We start from the raw sequence: 26,047 nt of genomic DNA on the forward strand, positions 1-26,047 counted from the left end.
TATTCATAGAGAAGTTACAAGACGTTTTAACTAATAAACTGTTTTGTCCCTCTCTGTCAAAGAACAAATTGTTCCCTGTCGGAGAGGGACAAAACAGTTTATTAGTTAAAACGTTTTGTAACTTTTTTATGAATAAGGGGGTTAGTATTTAAGTACCTACTTCCTGAAAAACCGAAAGACATCTATTCCACAAACATATTCTAGTTTTTTCATTTCTTAGATCATGTTTAAATTCAAGGCCTCATCGAAGGCGTTATAATGTTATTAAAATGCTATCTTTTACGAGCTCGGAGGCGAGACACGCGTGATGTCATCGTAGTAAATTATCCTAACCGTGTGTTATTTAATTTAAAACTGTGATTAGCCTTTGTGGATATACGGCTGCAAGACAAACAATGATAAGACATTAAAGTCACATCAAACGACAAAAGAGATAGTTAGAAGCTTTTTGATGAATTATTTCAGGAGTGTTCTACTACTCACCTACCGACCTACTTATGAGTTTTGTGAAGATCTAAGAAATACATTAATTGTTTAATACTTCCTTAGGTACTTATTATTTTTAAATTCTTTATTGTACGTGAATTAATTTGTACATAGGTGTACAATAATTCTCTACCGATAAATTTTGGGTGTTGTGGAGAAAGTGAAAGAGTATGAGTAGTAGTAGGATAGCTAATGAAAGAAGTTATTTCTTTAAATGTCCAACTTTTATTGATAGACAATAATTGTACTTAACAATAAACTTAATACAAACTAAGCAGTTAAGTACCTACCTAAATTACATTATGTTATAAATAACCCACTCATTCATGTGACTTTGGGGTATCCCTATCCCGCGAATTATGATGCGCACTTCCTGTCTGACCCATTAAACTCATCTCTGATTCACAGAACTTTTACAAGTAAAGCTCACATTGGTATTACCTCATGTGGGTCAAGAGCTACTCTCGCTGATGACTGCAGGCTCTGATAAGAGGTCGTATATTAATGTGCCGGTGTATTTCAAGATGAAGATGTTCAGACGAAACAAGAGCGCAGTAGACTTCGCACGTGCCGAAGAAAAATATTTAAAAAAAAAAATATTTTATTTGTGACTCATTTCCAATGTAATATGAATAATATGATTAATTTATTCACCAGCAGCTGATGACTGTTAACTTGGGCAGGCTGTGTAAATATTACGTTGTTTAAAAACTGTGACCTAAGCGTGAATTTATTTTCCGATTAGCTGTGTGCTTCAAGGAGTTAGTAAATAGTGATGTGCTACACATAACATTACCTATTATCAAGTGGGTCGTTTGTAAATATGGGTCAAGTGAAGAGTCGTCTGGCGAGGTGCTGCCCCCCGCAGTGTGGATGCTGCGGTGGTCGTGCGACCGCGTCGTACGACCTGAAGGAGCTGCCCAGGCCGCCTAGACTGGACATGTCCAATGGTAAGTCAAGGTCCAATAGTTTAGCGACAAAATTATGGTTAAAGCAGCTATAGTTCGCTGGGTCAAAGCAAACTGGCCAAGGATAACACTGAGCTTGGAATGCGTGAGTTTTTTTCCTCAGTGTTGTTACGCAAGGTATTGGCATTTTTGTTTGTAGGTACTTAGGTACTATGTAAAGTACTCGTATAGTTATTTAGTGTATAGTTAGGTACAGTTATGTAAGGTTTTGTAACTTGTATAGGAAATATTTTAGGCTTTACTTTTATTCTACCAAGGTATTCCTAGTTTAGTGCTAGTCCTGTTTTACTTTCCTTTTTGCGTTTGGGTCCTTACCTAATTGTTTTTTTAAAAGCCAGAATGACCTACCAAAATCATTTCGTTTTTAAAGTCCTTTTTAAGTTATTCCGATAAAAAGGCACTGCTAAAGGGGACAATTTTCCACATTCTACGAGTATGTTGATTGAAGGTAGACAACCAATAATTATTATACCAACCTACTTACTTATATTGCATAACTTCAATAACTTGGTATTGATAGGTATCTTACCCTATATTTTGCCAGTTAAGTAAATATGTAGAGTATGTAGGTAGAGTACCTATATAGGCTAGGTAATTCTTAGTAATTTTTATTGCACAATTTTAACCCACATTCTATGTATATGTACCGAAGTATAAAAAGGTAGTATTGTGCAATACAATTGATTACATATAGATATCCGAATATCAGTTACATAGTGATCAAAATTTAATATAAGATCGTTAAAAACGACTTAGGCAGATTAGTTTTCTCAATCGGAAAAATAGCACAATATTTTTTTATGGTTGATCGGTTTATAGCAAATCTCATTAACCCTTGGAAAATTCTCTCCTTCGACAACCAAAGGATTTGAGTTACACAATGCTATGTGGTATTATTTATAAATATCACCTAAGTATTTACTTACTCGCTTGCTGTGGTGTTATGGCTGTTTCTGGCTACCAGGCTTTCATAAATCATACGGTCAGCAAAAAACTAAAATTGAAACTTACCATTGACGAGATGATGAGCCATATACGATTGAATGGCATGTTTGTTGTCGCCAGCTGATTACCTTGAGGCGGTCGCCCGCGCTGCAGCCCACGGATGTACCTATGTAGCTATAGCTATACCTACCTATGTGGTGACGTAATAAACAAAGCATGAGTTTAAAACGTACTCTCTAGGTTACCTTTTTATTGGTTAAGTTTAGTTAGAGTTTTCTGGCATAATAATGTCCATAACACATACGTTGTGCTATAACTGGTACCGCACAGTTTGTGATGTGGTACAATTAAATTATAGGTACACTGTATGGGCATGCAGAAGTAGGTTTATGATTTGTTCATAGCTCTATTAAGTATAAGATAAAGAGCACTGGTTTTTTTAAGGTAATGTTGTCAGAATACTCAGGATATCAGGATGTTACCATAGTAAACATCCTTTTACGTATATCAAACACGTTTAACCTTAAATATCCTGTTTAGTATTTCCTAATGTATTCATAGGTAAAGCCAAAGATAAGAGTAAAGCACATAAAACTCTACATAAGAATTAACATTATACAGGAGCAGTGGTAGTCGAGTAAGAGCCCGCTTCTCAGGCCAGAGATGCGGGTTCGAATCCCAACGCTGACATTGTATTATGGACCAATGAGATATTTGAAATTTAAGTACAATTTATAATCTATATTATATACCATCTAATCTTCATATAGTATAAACATCATGCATGTATAGAGTAACACAGTAGATACAGATAAACGTTGCACATTACTGCAAAAAAAACAGAAAGGTGTATCGAATGGTCGCACAAGATCAATTAAGTTATATTCTTACTGTGTATAGAAAACTTAATGAAGATCCCACGCGTATGTCCGTTTCTGGAGTTGTGTGGGAAAATCTATTAAACTTCTATATTCATTCAGACCAAGGCAACAATACCTTAGTCAGACTTAGATACAGTTGTGCTGGTCACCCACGACCATTTCAAACCATACCTATCTGATAGAAGGGTTCTACCTTTTTTGGCATAAAATTTATTTGCCTAATCTCGAATTGCATAGTAACGTTTGGTCAAAGTCTCGTTACGCCGAAAATCGTATGGCATAAATCTCGTTTTGTAAAAAGTTATTTCGCATAACATTGTTTAGCCTAATAATGGTATGGCCAAATCTTGAATAGCCTAATAATGCTATGGTATAGGTTTATACAAAGTAATAATATTCGTTTGGCTTTGACTTTGACGGAGCGTCTCCCTACATATCGCAAACTGGTGCCTTGTATTGTTTCCGCTGTTTGGAAAACGCTCCGCTCCGCTTCGCTGCGCTCCGCTTTGGTTTTGATGAACATGTGCACCTAACACGCTCCTCCTCACTTTGCTCGTCGTCGCACCTATTTTTAGGTTTCAATCTCATGGGGTTTGTAATAATTATATTGGTCGTTAACTTTCGATTTTTTGATCATACAACATCGTGATTTTCGGGATGTAGGAGAAAAATACCACAATTTGTACATTTACTACATACTTAATATATTATTTATTAAGATAACATTAGGAGAAACAAGATTATACATAGGTATAGACGAACATAAATTTGAGCAAACGAAACTTAGGTGTTTAAAGATTGTGCCTAAAGAGTTTTAGACGAAACGAGCCTTATGCCACATAAGTCTTGGCAAAGTGATGGTTCGGCCAAAAAAGTTTAGACCATACGAGTTATGCGAAATGAGTTTTGGTCAATAAAGATTATGCCAGATGAGCGGAACCCGATAGAAGCCGTGGAGGATTCCCGCACTGGAAATATCTTATATCAACACTCACTACACCTCTTTCAATATATAAATTAATAATCGATTGATTACGTTACCTACTTTATTGGTGGGCTAGAAGAATACAAACAATTACTTACCTACAATAGTTAGATTAAGGAAGTAAAATTCCCCCTCTTAGAAACAGTAAGAAAACACACCTTACACGAACTTTCTTTACGTAGCTGCTAAATTACTCCTCGCCACCGTGATGCAAACAAAACAAGTGTCAATCAAGTGAGAAACCTTGATAGTAACAACCAGTCAATGCAATTTGCACATAAATCTATCAAATTGAATATAAATTGTATGAATTATCGTCGCATAATTTATAGTGTAGGTACCTCTACTATGCCTATAGTGGACACTGGACAATCACTACCTGCTCATAGATGTTAATTGAGTGAGCAGAGAGCAATCACGGTCAGAGGTCAAGAATATAGAAGAGTACAGTCGACAGCAAAAGTTAATGATCATAACTCACAGTATTTTGTTTAATATATGATTATTCTGACAAAATACAACAAAAGTCATCGATTTATATTAATACTATGAACGACTGGTCGTCTGTACAAAATAATTTTTATTTTTGCAAGTTAATTCAAACCAAAGGAGGTACCTAACGCAAGGAAAGCTAGAAAATAAATAATTGGTTTAATATTTGGTACTGTCAGCAGTAGGGTATCGTATGTATATATATAAGATATGCATCTGTTGGTGTTGACTAGGAATATTCTGATGATGATGAACAGTTAAAAAAATACCTTCAGATAGACCTCACTGTACCACAGTATTGTGAGTTGTGAGCAAAGGTGTGACTAAATTTGTGACGTACTGTAAGATTAATGAATCTTATGAGACAAATAGTTACAATAGCCTTTTCAAAATTGACTTCCTATATGACTTCATCCACAAGACATGCTCAAGAAAACAAATGGACATAAATAGCAAATTATCGTTTATAAGACCACTAAATTACGTGACTATAGATATGTATCTACATTTTAAATTATAATATTATCCTTCTATAGCGGCTACCTAAGCGCCTGTCATGAGAAGTTATTAAACTTATCTAACTAATGCATCAATCGAATTCATACAGTGACGTAATTTTGGTATATTTGGTCATGGATAGACAGTTTCTGTGACTAATGTGCTATTCGGGCAACAAAGTCTGTTTCTTAGTAACGGGATGAAGATTTTCGCAATATTTGCTCTGACATCATCAATTAAGCTGGTGGGTTTGTGTTGGGAGGTGATGGTCGGTACACGGTCGCCGGCGCGGGCGCAGTGGGCTATGGATCACTGAAATAGTTGCACGTTTGTTCTTACAATTAGCAGACCAGTGAAATATTGCGTGTTCTTGGACTTTTGTGATAAAACAACATATCTGGCTAGTTTATCTGTCACGTTTTTTCAAAATAATATTTAGTAGAGTTTTATCTCGTGTGCAGAATCTAAGTAGACACAGTTAGCTCTACCAATCGAACTAGAAAATGAATTTTCAGTGAAAGTGTACACACTGTTTTGAGTGACATTATTCAAATCTATGCAACGATGGAATATTTCAAGCACTGGTATAGACGGTTTTTTGGTGTACGACAGAAGTTCATAATTGTGCCATTTCAACCAGGTATGAATATAAAATAAAGTGAATAGGTGTACTGTAACATTGAAACTAAATCTCATTCTTAATATGTAACTAAGTTAGAGGTCAAGTTTGTGATAAAGTAGATCCATAACAACCAAAGTGCTACTAAGTACGGATACGTCATGGTCAAAAGTTTACTTATGAGAAGTATCTAGAGCTATGTATGTGCCTGTTGAGTAGTTGACTGTATTATCATCATCATCATCAGCCTATTCAGCCTCATGGTCCACAGCTGCTCATATGCAAATCCGAAGACGGCACAGACAAGACGGCCTTTCTCATTCAACCACTTCCAGTTAGCTGACATCGGTCTTTGTTATTATACATTTTTTAAATTCTAAACGACACTTATTACAGACGTGATCGATGGCACACGACAAGGCGTCCTGGCGGTGCAAGGCATCGACTTCTGCCACGAGGCGAATGGCGAGGACCACCACACCGGCAAGTTCCACCTCATGACGAGGAGTGTGGGCCGCAGCCTCGTGGTGCGCCGCGGCCAGGCCTTCAAGCTCGACCTGCTGCTCAACCGTCCCTACGACGCTAACCGAGACAATGTTTCGTTCATATTCTACGTTGCTGGTGAGAGCTCTTTATGTGGTTGATGTAAATTTATAGCGTCAAACATTACACTCGTGCTATTGTAAGGTCTATAGAAAATAAATAACTTATAGGTACAAAATTAAAGGAGTGGTTGTAACAAAATAGTATTCAAGTATAGCTGTTACTCATATGATAATAAATTAGTCCATAGATATTTTGTTTATGTAGTGTAACTTAATTTGTATGCATTTGCATAGCATTGTTGCAAATGCTAATGATCGCATCACAGACACCCACTATATCATTAGTATGCTCAAACATTTGCGCACTTTTGCAATATCTCAACTGAATGTAGTTCAACAGATGTTCTAGGCATACAAACGATCTATTTTCGATGGCTTTGGGAATAATCACAATGTACCTAAAATATTTGCAGATGTGGAGAAGCGAGGTCCGTCAGACGATACTTCCGCTGCCGTTCCGTTGTTGGAGAAAGGGTCGGAGACGCTCGGCTCGTGGAATGCGGTGTACGAGGGTCAGATGGACCTGCACCTCATGGTAGCCGTGACCCCCGCTGCCGACTGCATCGTCGCCGCCTGGAACATAGACATCGACACCAAGCTCACAGGAGGAGGATCCCTGAGCTACACACACCCTCAGCCTATCTACGTATTGTTTAATCCATGGTGTTTGAACGACACAGTCTACATGCCAGGTAATGACGTGATCCTCTTATGATCATTAATATTTATGAGATCATTCGTGGCTCTAGATCCTAACTTCTAATTTGGTTTCTAGGTCACAGTCACAGAGAAGAATATGTGCAAGAAGACGGGGGTCTGATGTTTAGAGGAGTCTACAACAGAATCAAACCAACGCCGTGGAATTACGCACAGTATGAAAAAGATATACTCGAATGTTCTCTTTATCTAGTCAGAGAGATTGGAAAGGTATGTTTATAACTTGAACATCATAACAATATGAAAGTAAAGCAGCAAGATGTTAACATTAATAGGGAGTGAAAAAACCATTCGTCTTAGTAATAAAGCCGTTAATTTCAGGTGAAAGGTCGTGCAAGAAGTGACCCAATTAGGACGGCTAGAGCATTATCAGCCGCCGTCAATGTCCAAGATGATAATGGGGTTCTCATGGGGAACTGGGCTTCTGAACTCAGTGACTACAGCGGTGGCACTCACCCCGTCAAGTGGGTTGGGTCTCTAGCGATAATACAGAAGTATTATGAGAAGAAGAAGCCAGTAAAGTATGCCCAGTGCTGGGTGTATGCCGGCGTCTTGACCACTGGTAATTTATAAGGCTTCTTTCTTGTATATTGCGTTCTTTATTGTATAGTGCGTCATTTGGAGCATTGCACTATAAATTTCCATATTTGTGCATTTGTTTAGATTGATAGCATAATATTATTCATTAATAAATAATTTATCGCATGCCTAGATTCGATTCAACTTGACCGAAATAGGTAGTTACTACGTGTTGAATATAACTATATATCAGGTACATAATTCCATTGTCCGTTGCAGTTTGCAGAGCTCTGGGTATTCCCTGTAGGCCCGTGAGCGGCTACAACGCGGCGCACGACAGTCAGGGCAGCCTCACCATAGATGTCATCAAAGACGATGACGGCAGCACTCTAGAGGAATTCACCAAGGACTCCATATGGAACTATCACGTCTGGAATGAGGTACATACTCAACTCATATAAATATAGAGCCTTCTAAATGGAGCAAACCGCACCATTAACATTAAGACACTCTTGGGAGCTTCTCAGAAGAGTTGCGGTCTAAATGGACCACGACAATAGTAAAATAAGTCATTAAATCAAATTGAATCTTTGTTTATGACTGAAGTATAAAGTGATGGACGGAACTAAAAGAAACCCGACCTTGGATCGGTGCCAATATAATTTCCTGAAGCTATTCGATTTCCAATTATTGAGAGCGATCGTATGAATAAGCAAGTTTAATTTTAGAAAAAGCTAAATTACTTTGTTGTGTTCTCCAGGTGTGGATGGAGAGGCCAGACTTAGGGGCTGAGTACGGCGGATGGCAGGCCATAGACGCCACTCCTCAGGAGACGTCGGAAGATGTCTTCAGGTGTGGCCCGGCCTCGCTCAGAGCCGTGAGAGACGGGGAGCTGCAACGCCCTTATGATGCCGGATATGTTTTCGCCCAAGTCAATGCTGATAAGGTAATATTTTTCAGCTATGTTACTGTAATGAGAATCCAATGGAGATTATCGATAAAATTATCATTTATTAATGTTATGTGTGTAATATTTTCAGGTTCTATGGAAATACTCGGGTGAGATTCAGCCACTGAAGTTATTAGCGCGCGACACAACTTCTATCGGCAAAAACATTTCTACCAAAGCTATCGGTAAAATGGAGAGGGAGGTGAGAACCTTTATACTTTATACAAAGCTATAATTTTAATTTGACCTGAGTAGAAATTCCATTCATCATCATCAGCCAACAATCATTCAGTAGGTAGTGTAGAGATAGCATACAGCAGTCTGTTCTCCTCCAACCACTGCTAGGGCTAGGATTTCTACTCACTTTCTACACTACAAATACAACAATTTGTAATGAAAGAAAGAAAAAGTTTTTTGACACAGAAATAAATATTGATACATAAAGAAAAACCCTTAAACAACATATAATCTAAAATAAAGCTTTCACCGTCAAAAAAGTGTCCACTCTCACTCGGCTCATGCAACGCCCGGCTAATGTAACAATTCACCCCCTTCTTTCAGGACATCACAAACATCTACAAGTACCCGGAGCAGACGTACGAGGAGCGGCTCACGATGGAGAAGGCGCTGCGCAAGTCGGAGAGCATCTTCGCGCGCTACTACCTGAACGACGCCTTCAACGACATCCTGTTCGAGTTCGAGCTCCGGGACGACATCAAGATTGGACAGGATTTCAATGTCGTAAGTTTGCTAGTTTACTTTCCTGTTTTCCGAGAGCTTTACTTCTGCGGCTTCTGCCTAACAGGTTTTCTCAAGGGGATTCGGGATGAAAAGTACATTATAAAACTACTTTAAAAAACGCATCAAAATCCGTTGTGTAATTTTAAATAAATAAAAAAAATCCTAGCATACATACATGATACAGAGGCGAAAAGCTCTTTTATAAAGCTTTATAGATGGAAGGTAGTTGGCAAATAGTAATTACCTGCTATTTTAAAATACAGTACGCATTTAGTTAATCTTAAACTTTGTCTATTTACAGATACTGCACATAAAGAACCGCTCGCACTACAGTCCGCACCAAGTGAAGGGCGTGCTCCGCGTCGATACGGTCACCTACACGGGCATCACGGGCGACGGCGTGAAGCGCTACGAGTTCGACCTGGCCATGGCTCCGGAGGGCAAGGAGCAGGTCCAGCTGCTGGTCACCTTCGACGACTATTATAAGAAACTTGTGGATCAGGTATGCTGTATGCTAGGCATTACTTTTTTTTGGTCTGAATAAGAATTTTGACGAATGTCTGTCTAGTTGTGAACCTATTTGCCTTTCTGTTCTAATGCCACCCCTTGGCTATTCGTATTTGCGAATACGCCAAAATTATTGCCGAGTTTTCCTACATTTTCCGTATTTCGCAAATATCCAATCACAAATACGAATAGCCAAATGAGATGCCGGGATAACGTAGGTCCAAAACGGATGGGGCGGGTTATTAACTTTGGTCACACTTTCATAGCCCACGAATAAGCGCAGCTTTCTCAGACCAAGGTTAAATGATAATCACTTTTCATTCCAGGCCTCCTTCAACATCGCCTGCTTAGCCTCAATCGTTGACACGAAATTCGATTACTTCGCCCAAGACGATTTCCGTGTTCGCAACCCTGACATCAAGATCAGCATCGAAGGGAAACCAGTGTCCAGGAAAGAATTCACAGCTACTGTCAAAGTAGAGAATCCTCTACCGATACCACTGAAGAAGGGAAAGTTCTACATTCAAGGACCAGGGCTGGATGAGCAGCTGAAGATTGAACTCGATGAAGTAAGTTATGTTGAAGAAGTATTTGCATTGATATAATGCAATTGCAACTAATGCGATCATCACCCACCGCTGCATTTTTTTTTGAAACAGGCAGTTTCATAGCAGTGGCTGATGGTAGCCGTAGGTTATGAATAATTATTTATACTTAAGTTTATACTTTTTCAGTTTATTTACGTAAATTATATAATTGGGCCAACAATATTTTTGGAAGAGAACCCCATGTATAGCAATCAGCAATGGGTGAGGATGGCAACTAATTTGTAACACTACTCCTGCTTAAAAACAAAAACAAATCTTTCCCACAGAACGTAGCTCCAGGGACAGTTGCATCGGCTCAGTTCCAGCTGACTCCGCCGTGGGCAGGTCGGCACCAGATATCTGCCAAGTTCTCCTCCAAAGAGATGAAGGACGTGGACGGGTTCCTCTCCTTCATCGTGGCTCCACAAGCCGAAGTCAACGGCACTTCGTCTAGCGCTAATAACGAGAGCAATGAGATTTGAGCTGTGCTTAGTATTAGAATATTTTTTTTAATGTAAAGTGTACCTACCTATGTAAAGTTAAGTAGTTAGTCATAAGAATAGAAAATAAGTATTTAACAAGGCAACGATCTACTTAGGTATTTACCGTGCAGCCATGTAATTTATTAATATTTTATAGTGAATTAATAATAATTAGTAGTAAAAATGTACTCTCTTCGTGTAGGTAATGCTGTCCTTGACCTCGGAATTTGTAAAATAGTGTGTGATAAAATAATGTATTTTAATGATATTGTTACATTAATCTTTCTTTTAAATAAAACAGATTTAAGCTTGCAAGTAGATAGGTACTTATTCAGAAATAAATAATAACAGCAGTAGAATATAATTATGACTAACGTAAAAAAGGATCAAAGCCGTTTCAACTTAACCATGCTCTAACTACGACGATATGTGATGGTGCTATTAACTCACGGCTAGGCGTTATCTACATCCCCATGCGTTAAATAAGATCAGGCACTTCTGGGTCGTCCACAAAATCAGGCGAGGGCTTCTTTACGGTAAGTTTAGTGCGAAGATTGATTTGTTTAAAAGTATCCCGTGGTTTCGTCATACTAGTAAAATCAAGAACTTCAGCCGGTTCTGGACCTATTTCTAGAAATTCTCGTTTTGATTGGCGCTGACCGTTTCTAGTATATTCCTCACATTTTTTATTTTCTTTCTTATCAAATCTCATTTCACTGTACATTTCTTTTTCCATTTCTAATTTTCTAGCGATTGCTTTAGCCTTCGGCATAGTAATTACTAAATGCCCCGTGGTTTGAGATCGTTGTGCTTTCGAATTTACTGTGTCAACTTCTTCAGGCAGGTGTAGTTGAAATATTTTTTCCTTGATGGTGGCTCTTACATAATTAGACTGCACATCAACATCTACAAGACTCGTGTCCATGTATTTGTAAACTGCAAGGTCCAGGGTGTACTGGTCAGGATCCCAATCACTGAAAGTAAAATCTATTTTCGCTTGATTTAAGTTATACGGACGGCCATCCGGTGCAAATAATTTAAGTTCGCGAGGTTTTTCATCATTTTTATCTTCAGATTCAGCTTGCAGTTTCATTTGCCTCATACGTTCCATTTCGTATCGGACTTCAGGTGCATGTTCACACTTCTCGGACCAAAATTTCTTGTTGCGTTCATCCGGATCCATATCTTTATATACTTTTTCCCACTTTTCATTGATGTTTTGGTCTAGTCGAGTCTTTTGCTTTCTACGTAGGTGTCGGTAGTTTTCTTGCTCAAATAAAATATCGGATCTAATATGAGGAAGATTTTGCAGCGCTTGTATCCTTTCAGACCTTTCAATGTCATGACCGTCGAGCGAAGTAAGCTGAGGAAGAGTGCCTACGACAAAGTGTCTGTAGTTGTCGTAGTCCACACACGGATTCCCTGTTAGATATAGAGTTTCCAAGTTGTAGATGTTAACCAAGCTTTCAACACTGACTATGTTTCCGATGAAGTTCAGTGTAAGGTCTAACTTTTGAAGTGACTCACATCTATCTAGATTTTCTATAACTTCAATGTTGTTCATCGCAAGGTTGAGATAGTTCAAATATTTCAACTTGTTAAGGTTTTCGATCTTGGCTATGAGATTGCTTTGCAACAGAAGTATTTTGAGCTTGGGGCACCAATCTTGGAGGTATTCGATTTTCTCAATGTTCTTCTGGTGAAGGGCGATCTCCTCCAGCGGTGCTAGTTCCCGGTCGTGATGTTCAGCACTCTTACGCACCAGCTCTACGGTTATGAATACCATTTTCACCAGATCTTTACCGTTAAGTTATAATCATAATTGTAGATTTCTAAAGTTTTAGAAGATTTCGTCAATATTGATGGTCGACGGATGACAGATAAGTGATTGTCGTTGCTAAGCAATGGTTATAGGCCTTTGTAACCATGGAAACGGTATCAATCTGTTTCGCACTCAGTTCGCATTTTTTCTCTATGATTCTCTCTGCACGTTATTCAACAACGAAGTTCACGTTATTTTAATAACGGAGTTGAGCTGTAGGCCGCTATCGCTATTCTAATATTCCTAGTAGTACAAGGAACAGAAAGATGTAGTAAGAACATAATTTTTAATTTAGGTATTCATAATAATTAATATATGTAGGAAAACATACTTAGATATTATACAAAATTATACAAATAGCCCGCCCCAGGGCGCACCGGACCCAAAGGTTCCCATCACGCTGGCAGCATTACCGCGCTGCACTGCGAGGGCGATCCTCTGCATCAAGTACGCCCCAGAGCGCTAGTCATGTCCTCGATCCCTAAGACGACGCCCTAACTCTTTTATGAATGCCCTGCCCTGTGTTCCCCAGACCCCAGTTGTCTCCAATGCCAGAGGAACGAATGCGTATGAGGTCATGAGTGCGCGGTATTTGCTACATTTCTGCCTTGCCACTGCCTCCGCTGCGGCACCAGCGGTTGCTGCAGTGAAAACTACGTGTGACTGCGCAAAAGTGCAGACACATGTCGCGTCCCACAACAGACATCGCCCTCTTTCCCACGGCACCAGCGTTAGACCATCAGGACGCTTGCCATCGGTACGAGACAGGCCGGGTGGCTCAAGCACGCTTGGAATGTTCGCAGAAACAAGAGCCCTCCGAACTATGTCGATTACGGAGTGGTGGCGCGAAAAAAAATTATTAATTTATATAAGTATTCATGTAAATACAGGTATTAAATTTTTTTTATATCTGCGAGATATTACCTACTTCTTAATTCCATGATCTTCGATGCTATAGTTATCTACCATATACTCGAACATATAATTATGGATATCATTAATTAAGAATTTAATAACACGTTCTAATTTATAATTGGAGCTTTATTAGGCTCCCTGGTGTGCCAGAGAAGTAATGATAGAATCTACGAGATCTCGAGTTATCTTTCGATCTGTAATCCGTCATTTAACATTCCATCGGTGGCAGGGCAGCCACTTCCACTCAAGCGTACTAAATTAATATAGCCGTGATGTAGTGGGTATTAAAAGATTTTAAGCGACGCCATTTGTAACTATGACGTCCCAGATATCACATCGCGGGAGCGCAGCATATTTTATTCCACGAAACTGCCAAAAGACAATGAGGATGAAGGATTACTATCATCAGGACTTGTTTTATTATTGATATGGTTGGTTGGAAAAAGGAATTCGTGGAAAAAACTTGAGATGAGAGGAAGGGAAGGCGATGTGTCGTGGAGCGGCGGCGGCGGCGGCGGCGGCGCCCCGCTGTCTGTGTATGTTTGCGGGCCACCCGGCGCGGCGGGGCGCCGCACACTCTCTATAACAGGCCCACTTATTGAAACAGCCCCATTTAACATTTTGTTTGTTGGTAAAACAAACACATTCTTAAACACATACCATATTTACGCATAAATTAAAACGTGAATTTCCAAAATGCTCTATTGTAGAGCTGTATAGCGAGCTTAAAGCTCCACCTGTCTCTACTTTCTGCCGTTGGTGTTCAGCCGTGTGTTCAATGGTTGGTAGACAAAATAGTTCAATAATAATTCGCTAGATGGCGCCTGCTACTCTGTTGTGAGGTTAAAATAGAATGATAAATGAATGGAGCTTTTCTATCGTAGTTACTTAGTTTAAATTCGGAAATGAGATTAAATTAAGTAATTGCAGTTGATATAATTAAATATTTTAGTTATCATGAAATATTTTATTCGTATTCAAGTTAAAAGACAGAACTAACTTATTCCTTTTTTGTTTTTATAATTTTAGTGCAGTAACCGTAACTTATAGTTTTATAGTACCTACAAATGTACAAGTCATGTTTTAGTACAGCAATTATACCTTTCTTGTAGCCGCTGTAATTACAGAGCTAATCGATACAGTAGGCGTTACTCGTTTCGTAACCCAATTAAGTAGCTATTTGGCCTTTTGCTTTAAATTGAGAGTCGGGAACCGACTCTAAAAGCTGATTAAATACACGCAAATGTCAGGACAAGTCAAAACAACCGTCATCACCGAAGATTTCTGTTGCAGATAAAATAAAATTTAAAGTTAAACTTGATACACCTGTGTTCGTGCTAAACTGCCCAGTTAATGAGATGTGATTTATCTGCGCGGGAGTTAGGTAGGTAGTTGGTTCACGCGTTTAGTTCAGTATTTTGGTAGTTACTTTTTGTAAATCTGCTGTTTAATCACCATCATAAGCGTCTAAACTTTGTAATAAGTTACCTCTATATTCATTCAAGGGATCTCTATCTACCAATATAAAATAGAATTAATATACTTAAGTAAGTAATTAAAAAGAACTGAACCAGGGATATGAATACACAGCAGCTTGTGTCACCCTGCATATTGGTTTACTGTACCATTTTTTCAGCCGTGTCTAGTTTTATGGTACGGTCAGTTAAGATTTCGTAACTTCCAGTTCCACTTTCTTGAATATTGCCTATGTATTAGGAGACTTGGTAACTTGGTGCTCTAATAGCTTCATGCGTCTAAGTATTCATCCCTGGCGTAGGTGCTGGCCGATGGATCAGAAAGCGAGGTGAGAGCCGCGCGAGGCGGCGGAGCGTGCGCCCGCGCAGCAATCTGGCGGCGGCATCTCCCTGCAATCAGCGATTCGTTCCGGAGGGCCAGCGCGGGGAGGGCGGGGAGGGGGAGGGGGCAGCCATTCTCACGTAAATAATTACCGGCGAGTATCAAATTACAAGCCGCCGCGGTCTGCCAATACATATTCATCACATGTTGTGTGCGCGCGTGACAGCTTCCTCAGGGCTGCGCTGGACGCGCCTCGCTAGCGAGTCTAAGTCGACTCTACTAGTCTGTACATACATATCCAGGTATAGTAGTACACTAGAACACAATATAACTTTTACTAATATTTTGAGAGAATACAGCACTGACATTGTATCTATTTAAATATGTGGGCTGCGGAGTAAGAGAAGAGCTTTCAGTGCCACGTAAGTTATGGAGTGGATTATTCCTGTACTTACCGCACTAAATAATTAGCGAGGTACCTTACCAACTGCCTTATTAAAAGGAAATACAGTATCATGAAAGCAACTATAATTAAGCCAAATGAATTCATAGCTGCACATTAATGCTCTTAGCGGCTCCAATTTAGAAGTTACATTACAACTAACGATATCATCATCATCGTCAATGAATTAGTAATTAGAGTAATCACAACTCTCTCGCCGGATGTGGTTTAAGCGATAAATTATGCACTCTAGAGGAGTACTCATTTCGATGCCGACAAATTTCCAATTTTAATGCGTTTCAAATAATGTCTGTAGGCAACGCTAAATGATAAATCGTCAGAGGAACGCCCTCGAGTCGAGTTTAGTATAAACGATCGCGCCTCCCGCTCTGCGCTGGCGAGAGGAGCGGGACAGACGCGTCTAGTAAAAAAGGAACGAGGAGGCGAATGCGCGATGGTGTTGAGATAATAACAGTGCGGCGCGCCGGCCGCGCTTTGAGCGCGCCGCTGCCCCCGCCGAATATCACCATTAGCCGCAATTTGAATATCTCACCTGCGAAACTCTCACCCCGCCAGCAACTGCTGGGTGCGTTATCCGACCGCTTGTTTGTCTCTGTGTCAAATATTGAGGAATGCGGTCGCCCGAAGGCGAGGTCGGGGCGAGTAAAACAAACAAGTTAATTGTATTTATTCAAATGCGGCAGGGAGAGGGCTGGCGGTGGGCGCAGCCGGCGCTCATGAATAGGCATGCCCGCCGCCGCCGCCGCCGCCGGACCCGGCAGCCACTCTTTATGCTAATCCAGCGTTCCTCTGATACTCCTATTTCTGACATATTCAATGAAATGCGACAATGTCAACCTACCACAAGACCTAAAGAAGTCTTCGAGAACGACAAATCGAGATACTTAAATCTTTTCAACAGAGTCTATATAGGTATAATCTATTTTGAGAAAAACAAATGGCTTAGTGGTTAGTGACTCTGTTTGGCGAGCCGAAGGACCAGGGTTCGATTCCCGGCCGGAGGGGCAGCTATTTGTTTTTAGACAGACATTTTTACGCTCCATCCTCTGAATATTCTGAATCGTCAAAACTACATCGACATCGACACCGAGCTCTGAAGAACTGTCTCGTCATTGAGTAGCAGTTACTGTTGTATTTACATTAAACTGATTGTGAACGGTGTCTGAGACGTGGTCGCGAGTGCCTGCGCGGGGCGGGGCCGCCTGTCTCCCGTCATTGTCACAGTCTACCGCTTCCCTGGTGTTTCGATGGCAACTTATCATATTTGTTCAACCTACCGGTCGTCAGAACTCAAGACACATAGGAAGTACTTACCTACACGAGACGTTTCTCCGTATCGAACCCATTAGAATTGTTTGAAAATCGTGATGCAAACAAACCAAACTTTTTGTCTAACTCCGATTAAACGATGGTTAACCTAGCAAAGGAATCTAAAGTAGCGTAACTAATAGATAGTAGCGCGTAATTTGTTTTCTTACTACTTACCATCAGTGTTGTTAGGTCCCTAGACGAACAACAAAGCGGCATATCGCTACCTCGCGACATAATCCGATTTGCCACAGCCGAGCTCCCCCGGCAAAAAACGCTAATATTTATTTGCACAAGATATTTAGCCACTTCCCCGACAGATTAGTGGCGGACAAAGGCGAGGGGCAACTTTAGATAGATAAAGTGAAGTAGAGCTAATAGGAGGGGCGGCAACTCCCCACAGCCGGGGCGCAATAATGGTGTGACTTACGAGGGATTACGACAGACTCTAGCGAACCAATATACTTGCAGCTCAAAATTATATCCGATTGTTTTGATTTCGAAGCGAGGACTCGAAATGGCATTGAATAAAACTACACCTTTTATGCCATACAAAAGTTTAGGTTTGCATAGTATGGGATGGGCTTTTGAGTCCGGAAATGGAACAGTTTAAAAAGTCTTAAGAAACTGTGAGCTTTGTGGCCGCACAGTGCGCCCATAAATTAAGCGGATTGTTCGCCTATTGAGCGTTTTCAAAACACATTAGGGTTGAATGCCGTGATTGTGTCGTGGAGAGAGCCCCGGCCGGCGGGCGCGCGCGGGGCGGGCGGGGGGCGCGGGGGCCAGCGGGGGGCGCCGCCCCGGGTGTCGTGTCCACTCCTCATTGTCACTTTACAAGAAACTCGCGTCCTCTTAAACCTTGTTTATTGTAAAAATATTGTGCTATTTTTATGACTCTACATGTTTTTGGTGACAGCGGGGTACAGGGTTTTAGTCGTATTTTAGCCGTTGTTGTTTATGTCATCCACATGTGTAGTTAACGGCACTGTTAATTAGTAGTTAATTTGGTAAATAAAATGAATTGATAAGGGTATGGTGTTACTTTTTAAAAGGCAATATTTTTAGGAAAAATATTTTATTAATTTAATTACTAATTTGTATAACTTTTAGGTTGGTTTATGTTTTTATTACTTACATAATGTAAGACTTGTCTTTTAGATCGTTCTAAATTGTTTTAATTTAAACTGTGGTCGATGATACTGAATATAATTTAAATATCCTAGACAACCTAGGCTACCTAGCTACAGCTGGCATACTGCCGTGAGCTTGGGAGGCTATATGTATAAACTGCTATGTAGTAACTTTTTGTAGATACCCTTGGCTATTACGAATGCTGGCCCGCCTTAGGAACTAAATGCATATAATATATTCTTAAAATAAAAACTGACCTATACCTATGTAGGTTACCATCGGTTACTAAGCATATTATTATTTTGAACACTAAAACTAACAGAGGAAGTGTAGATAAGAATATTGTTACTTTTTTAAACATATATAGATAACTATTTATGGATAAATGGTCGACTTATTATAAAATCGGTTCACATCTCATTACCCTACTGAAAATAAATATTTTTCATGAGAGATATTATTTACTACTTCTGCTGTTACTAGTCTAGCGCTGACTCAAACAAAAACAACCGTTCCCAAAACACGTGATTTTTTAAATACCTGTAATCCGGTCCAGTAGGTTAAGTTACGCGGTGACGTTTACAAATCAACAGCAAACATAATAGAACCAGAAATAAAGCGGCAGCTGTAACCGTTGCCAACATAAGTTTCAATAATTCTATTATTTAATTTGTCGTTACATTGTAGCCCCGCAATCTTTGCATGCTCCGCAGTCGCAGTGACAGATAATGTTTCCGTATTTATGCGGAATACGGCAGAAGTCAACTTTTGACAATGTCAGCATGTCAGTCTGACAATGGACGTCACACGTCGGGCGCTGTCAATCAGCGGCTGTGGGAAGCGGGTGCGACGGGCGACCACACTATGCCATGCAGTCCTGCCTCACGATACTGAACCTTCTACCCGGTACTGTAAGGGGCAACAGAAGTATCAGGCTACTTTAAACGTCGAAGCTCTAGGGACAGTCCTAGCGGGAATAGCGGTTCTAAAAGAATTCAGAAACAAATTGGTTTGCTTGTTAGAAGATGAGGAATCGGTCCCTTGATGATTGCAGCTACTTATAAGAAGGCCAAAATATTTAGAAGCTATTTGATTAATTGACTTGGAAATACCTGAAACATACTGTATACTTACCTTAATTTTAATTCGTACGAAAATGATGCGGACGCGTCATTTTATGCGTGCGGTGCAGTTAATGTAATTTATAATAATTAATTGTTTGGGCGCATGTAATATTTTACGGTTTGTGTGTACAGATATGACGGATAGACAGTTATTCTCGCTCCATTATTTGTTGTGCTGTGGCATTGTGCGGCTCACACCCAGCGCCGGGCCCGGCCGATCCCGACACAATGCGAACTGTGAACGAGGAACAAATCGCAGCTCTGCAAACAACGGGGCGATCCGCGCCGCCATACAAATGTCCACAATGAGAGATTAATGTCTCTACCTTTGTTATCATCTGATGTGTTTACGTGTTTTGTTAACCTAATTTCACGTTCATTTAGCCTCTTCAAACAAACTCATAATTGAATTTGAAATAATAGAGGACCCGTTCCTAATGCGATAGTGTTGAAATGTTTAGAGTGACTATTAAAATCAAGAGTTTGGGAATGTCTCAAGCTGAGACTAATGTCGTCGTAAACTGAAGAGTCCTATGTTGTAGGAATCCTCGTAAAAGCGTAGATTCTGTAGCGTGGCCGCATCTCAGCTGCGTGAGAGTCAGTTTTTTGGCCATTAAACGTGCGTTTTTGTGTCGCCTTAACTGTCACGTTATCAACGTGTCGAGTTGTCGACGCCTTCGGGTCCGCCGCAATCAAAACACCATTCGAGGCGATCATTAAAAATGAAATAAGTTTAATTTACTGCCCGGTTTGTCTTCAGATTAACGGTCATCGGGAATGTTCGTCGACGCACGGTATGGACTTGAAAATCGATTTCTTTGTTACCTAATAAATATGGAGCTTTTTATAGCTTAATATTGTCACTTTAATTTATATTTGTAATGCCCTTTAACAAGCTTTTATTAACATTTTTGATGAAAGTAATGTGTGTGTTTGGTCGTAAACTAAGCATACTCATATCCGTCTGTCTAATTTCTTTATTCCTCTACAGCCACCTCTAACGAATTCTAATCGTTTTAAAAACAAATCAAACCAACATGAGCGTCTACTATTACAAATTTAGTGTAAAGACAGAGTTGAACATCTAATTAGTGAGGTTGGAGCTCCCCCGGAGGTTGCGCGCGACGAGGTCCCGGGTTCGAAACCGGAGCCGGCCGGCGCGGCGGGACGCGTTGTTTACGATTGTACACCACTTCGACTACAATGATTTATGGCCACCAGCGCCTATAAAAACGGGGACATAACCCATAACACACTAAAAGATACAAAAGGTGCTAAAGAAAAAGTAATATATTTTAAGTTGGAGCAAACGGATATAAAAGTTGGACGGAATATATCGGCTTAGTGGGTGTTTGTTTGTTTGTGGCGATTAGCGCGGCGCGGGGCTGCGATGGGGTTGAATCACTTGATTCGTCACGAGTGTTCTCACGTAATGGGAAACATTGAAACATTGAAACATTGAAACATATTTATTGGTAAGTTTTTACATTACACGTCAAAAAAAAATGTTACAAATATAATATTTATTATAAGTAACTATAATATTCATTATGTTCACAATAGATTAAAAAAAGAGAGTGTACCCGTAGTCAAACTCACAATAATTAAAATAATTATAAATGATTAAAATAAATTCAATGATTAAAATAAATTCAATAATTAAAATAGCCAAAGTACATAGATAGGTATTTGGAATAATTATACAGTAAATAATTCATCAAAGGTATAGAACGCTTGCTCAACAAGCCATTTCTTAAGCCTAGACTTAAAACAATGTATGTTTGTGGCGGACGTAACATCGTTTGGCAGAGAGTTATACACTGCCGGGCCCGCGATGCGAGTGGTCTTGGAGAACTTGGCGAGTCTTCGCGGCAGTTCAGCGAGTCTGTCGGCGCCCCGGGTCGCGTATCCGTGCGCGTCACTGTGCTTCTTGTATGTGGGTAGATTCTGCCTCACATAAAGTGCAATCTGCAGTATCAGTACCGACGGCAACGTGAGGATTTCGAGCGACCTAAAGTGCGGCTTGGCTGAGGTATCCCACGAGACGCCTGCTAGCGCTCTAATTGCCCTCTTTTGCATTCTGAAGGCACGCTCCCAGTCGGCAGCGCGCCCCCACAACTCTGTGGACCCCAAATGTTTGCAGTTTACTACCACTAAAGGTGTATCAGAGGCACCAAAGTAATTTAATGTAGAGCAGATGCATACTTAGTAATAAAAAAAGTCATATTGAAAAGTAATTGGTTCGTGTTCTTATGTAAAGTACTTACCTACATAGTTTCAATAATTAGTTCCTATTAGTTTGTGTACAGCAGGCCAGATGACATAGAGGTGATGGACCTACTAAATAGATAATGTTATTTAGTTGAAACACAACACCGTGTCACGATGTGGCTCGTCAAACACCATTTGGGACACCGAGATTTTTTCAGCGACCTTTCACTGACAGCGTCGATCGTCGGGTGGGCGCGGGTGTCGACGAGGCGGCAAAAAACTGAAGTTAGTCATTACGGCAAAGGGGGTCTTATTCTGAAGGTCATAGACGTGTTCGCAGTGGATGTGCGGAGCTACTGCCGGCGGCCACCCACGTGGTCCCCGTAATTCTTCCTCAACGAGCCAACTTCATTATTGTGGCGTGAGATACAATAGTTAAGCGCACGATTTATAAGTCGGACACGTTGACTTCTGTTTATAGCTAGCGGCGGGGCGCGGGCGCAGCGGGGGCGGGATTACGCGCTTGCGCATGGATTTATGACCGCACCTCGATAAAAGCTTAAATACTCTCAACTTGGTATTATTGAATATAACCTGCGATTGTGTTCGGATCATTGTGTGGGCTTGCTCCGTCGCGGCCTAGAGCTGCGTGCGCTGGGAGCAAATCCGGATACAAACGACAACGGGGCTGTTTGTAGTACCACATCGAACTAGCTTTTCCTCCGGGCCTCGCATACGCTTGAATTTTTTTCCCGTGGAAATGCTTTTCTTCTATCCCGTTATACCCAGCCCCAGTTTTTCTAAATTACAAAGTAAAAGTGTCAGTTGTGGTGATGTAAACATAGATAAATATGGATATGAGCACTACATACCGACATTATACTGTTTGTCGATACCATCACAATATTCAACAATCCGCTTTTAGCAAAAAGACTTCTCTATTTATTACCTAATAAATAATCACTTTAAATTAACCTAACTCTAAATTAATACCCAGTAACAACGTGTAAGCCGACGCTAGCAAAACAAAACTTAACTTAAAAAATAGTTCTCAAATAGAGGGTAGATCGATACGATAACACCCGGACATGATCCGGAGGGCGGCCGGTCTTAATGAGGGATTATTGGCACTTACCGGCGCTCCGGTTACAAATTGACCGGCACCCGGTTTAAATGTCGGCATTCATCTTTACGTAGCAGCGTCTCATGTAGAGATAAATGTGCTTGTGCAATGGTAGAGCTTTGTACATACCTACCTGTGTGTAGGGGTTATAATTTTTTTCTGCGCCGAACTCTGTTGCGAGTGGACGTGTCGGTCGCTGTTTAAATCAAATTACCTCATGGTCTACATGCTGCTTGGAGCACCCTGAACGACAGGACCACATACGGGAGGCTGGAGGCGAAGCACCCTTGCTGCTGCGAAGCGCCCAGACGCGGCGACTTACCTGCGACGCACCGCTTCCATCGGGTGAGAACATACTTCACTAAATAAGAAAAGAAAAGTCTGCTGCAAGCGGGGATCGATCCTCCGGCCTTCGGCGGTCTGAGCGGCCCGCTGACCGACTGATCTATCAGGCAAGTGCAGCTCGCGACGAAATTTGCAAATACAACACTCGCAGAACTCATTACGGTGATCACCAATAGAGGGCGCTGTCACGAGTTTTTCACAGAGTCTACAATAAGCGTGAGAGTAACTTAAGTTCGCTACGTCTTATACATACCTACAGACGCTGCAGAGTACCTCACCCACTATGCCGAGGACTAATCGTACCCCGCCTTCAGGAGGTGTAATGCGCTCTAATTCAAAGTCGGATGCTACTGGAAATCCAACACCCCAGTCCCCTGACAACATAGCCCAACGCTCAAAGCGCCCGCGAGCTGAGTGCTCCCCTGCAAGTGACCTTTCACAATTTCGGGAAGAGATTAAGAATATGCTGGCGGAGTGGAAGTCCGATCAAGACAACGTTCTTACAAAATTGGTCTCCGAACTGTCTGACCTTAAAGCACAAAATGTAAAAATCCAAAAGTCTTACTTAGAGATCGAGAAGTCCATCGAATTTATGAGCTCAAAGTATGAAGAATTCTTCAAACAAATTATAGAATTTGAGAAGGAGCGCAAGGGATTAAAGGACTACATCCTAAATCTTGAGACAAAAATACAAGATCTACAAAATAAATCAAGACCTTCAGTACTGGAGATAAGAAATGTGCCTAAGAAGGATGACGAGACCCTACAAGATCTTATTAATGTTGTTTGTAAAGTTGGAAAGACCGTGAAAATGGATATCTCCCCAACAGAACTACGGGATATATATAGAGCCCCAGGGAAACCGGACACTAACAGCGCTATTATTGCCGACTTTACTTCGGTCATAACTAAATCGCAGTATTTATCAAATGTGCGTCACTACAATAAAGAAAGGGCACCGTCGGAAAAATTAACATCTGGTCAAGTCGGACTGCCAGGTAAATCAGCCCCTATTTATGTTGATGAGCATCTGCCTAACTCTATGAAGAAGCTATTCTATTTAGTTCGCACTTTTGCCAAACAGAATAACTATAGATTCTGTTGGACTACAAATGGAAGAATTTTCTTACGTAAGGAGATTGGCTCTAAAGCAATCAACATTACCTCTGAAAAATGCCTGAGAAACCTGGATCAAAGCACTACTAACACTAAACAAACATAATAAGTATTATATAGAAATAAGTAATACCTACTCATGCCGTTCTTCTACATTAATCGGTCAGTTTTCATAATGTTTGCAATAACTTTATTTAAAAATATCAACATAATCACTGTACATGTCATATCCATATTATCTTTATTGTATAAAAAAAAATATTATAAGATGAGCGATCCTACTTCTCAATTTACATTTCTGCTGAAAGTTAGCTCAAACAGAACACGCTGTAGAATAAATTATCTTTATTTTCTTTCAAAAAACAGTGACCTTACTTTTGTACCTACTCTATTTTTTACTTTCCTGTCGCTTCATATTGCATCTAAACGGTTATTTATAGTAGTCAGTAACCCAACTCGTACTCGTACATGTGAACGGCTAGCTTGTCACTGGAGTTATATATTGTCATAAATGATTAACAGTAATGATGTTATGTCAGAAATTGACAATCTTGCCGTGTCGAACTCATACCTTTGTACATTAGAAAATTGTGTTAATTTAATCGAACAACACAAATCGCCTCTGAACATCTTACATCTCAACATTCGAAGCATCAACAAGAATTTTTATGAGCTGCTTACGATACTATCACAGCACAAACTAGAATATGATATAATTGCCCTTACTGAATGCTGGCTCGAAGCTAACACTAACTCCATCATTCCACAAATAAACGGTTATGAAACTCACTCATCTAAAATTCATAGCAATCAAAACGATGGCTTGGTCATATACATAAAAGAGAATCTGAAATGCTGTGTATCTGAACCTCTGTTTGTAGAGGGAAGTTGTATGACTGTTAAACTTGGGTTAGATATGGTGTTTGTCTTTATCTACAGATCTCCGTCATACAAAAATACAGATCAATTCATAGCCAGCCTAGATACAGTCCTTAACAATCTAAAGTCTTATAAAACTCTAGCTATAGTGGGTGATTTAAACATCAACATAATAAATGACAAACAAGACTCTCATAGCGACAACTACCTAAACCTAACTGCATCTCATGGGCTCTTGCCTGCCCATTTGTACCCAACTCGTGAAGAAAGCTGTCTGGATCATGTCATTCTTCGATCACCCATCTCATCAATTACTATGGTTATTGAGACAAGCATAACCGATCATGCCCCGGTGTTATTAAGTATCGACTGTGCTAAAACGAAAACGGCGACGGGCAAATACAAAACCTGTATAGATTATGAGGCGATACAAAGGGACCTGCTTGCTTGCGATTTTTCTAATGTAACTGATACTTCGGATGTCAACATTGCTACAAACAACCTTATCAGCATTATATCCAACGTGGTTGAGCAGAACACCAAATACACCATAGTTCCAACAAAATACCGCCTCCTGAAACCATGGATGACTGCGGGCCTTCTACGTTGTTTAAAAAATCGCGATAACATGCACAGCAAACTAAAAAAAACTCCGGATGATATCATATTAAGCATCACTTACAAACGGTATCGAAATTTTTGTACTAACTTACTAAGAAAAATTAAAACCAACTATGAAAAAAACGAATTGGCAAGAACTAAACACAACTGTAAAGCTCTATGGAAAACAATAAAATCAATTGCTAACCTGAAAAAAACACTTAAATCCTCA

General features: G+C 40.2%; 2 protein-coding genes across 3 annotated transcripts; one reads left to right on the plus strand and one right to left on the minus strand.

The window, feature by feature from the left end:
* The first annotated feature begins 1,026 nt into the window (after positions 1-1,026).
* On the plus strand, positions 1,027-11,293 carry LOC105385881 (annulin). Of its 2 annotated transcripts, none has more exons than XM_048630742.1 (12): positions 1,027-1,436; positions 6,271-6,495; positions 6,893-7,171; positions 7,255-7,406; positions 7,518-7,758; positions 7,995-8,155; positions 8,476-8,661; positions 8,756-8,866; positions 9,226-9,405; positions 9,707-9,907; positions 10,239-10,481; positions 10,787-11,293. In XM_048630742.1, exons 1-12 carry the CDS (start codon positions 1,310-1,312, stop codon positions 10,979-10,981), a joined length of 2,301 nt encoding a protein of 766 aa, XP_048486699.1. In that variant the 5' UTR covers positions 1,027-1,309; the 3' UTR covers positions 10,982-11,293. The 2 variants fall into 2 exon arrangements, with proteins under 2 accessions (XP_048486699.1, XP_048486703.1); XM_048630746.1 differs by lacking the exon at positions 1,027-1,436 and adding an exon at positions 5,515-5,895.
* Positions 11,294-11,437: 144 nt separating this feature from the next.
* Positions 11,438-12,848, minus strand: LOC105385882 (protein tilB). Its single transcript, XM_011556331.3, has one exon. The coding sequence runs from the start codon at positions 12,765-12,767 to the stop codon at positions 11,460-11,462; it is 1,308 nt and encodes a 435-aa protein (XP_011554633.3). The 5' UTR covers positions 12,768-12,848; the 3' UTR covers positions 11,438-11,459.
* Between the last annotated feature and the right edge of the window lie 13,199 nt (positions 12,849-26,047).

The sequence above is a fragment of the Plutella xylostella genome, chromosome 4 (genome assembly GCF_932276165.1).
Source record: "Plutella xylostella chromosome 4, ilPluXylo3.1, whole genome shotgun sequence".
In the NCBI taxonomy this organism is placed as follows: domain Eukaryota; kingdom Metazoa; phylum Arthropoda; class Insecta; order Lepidoptera; family Plutellidae; genus Plutella; species Plutella xylostella.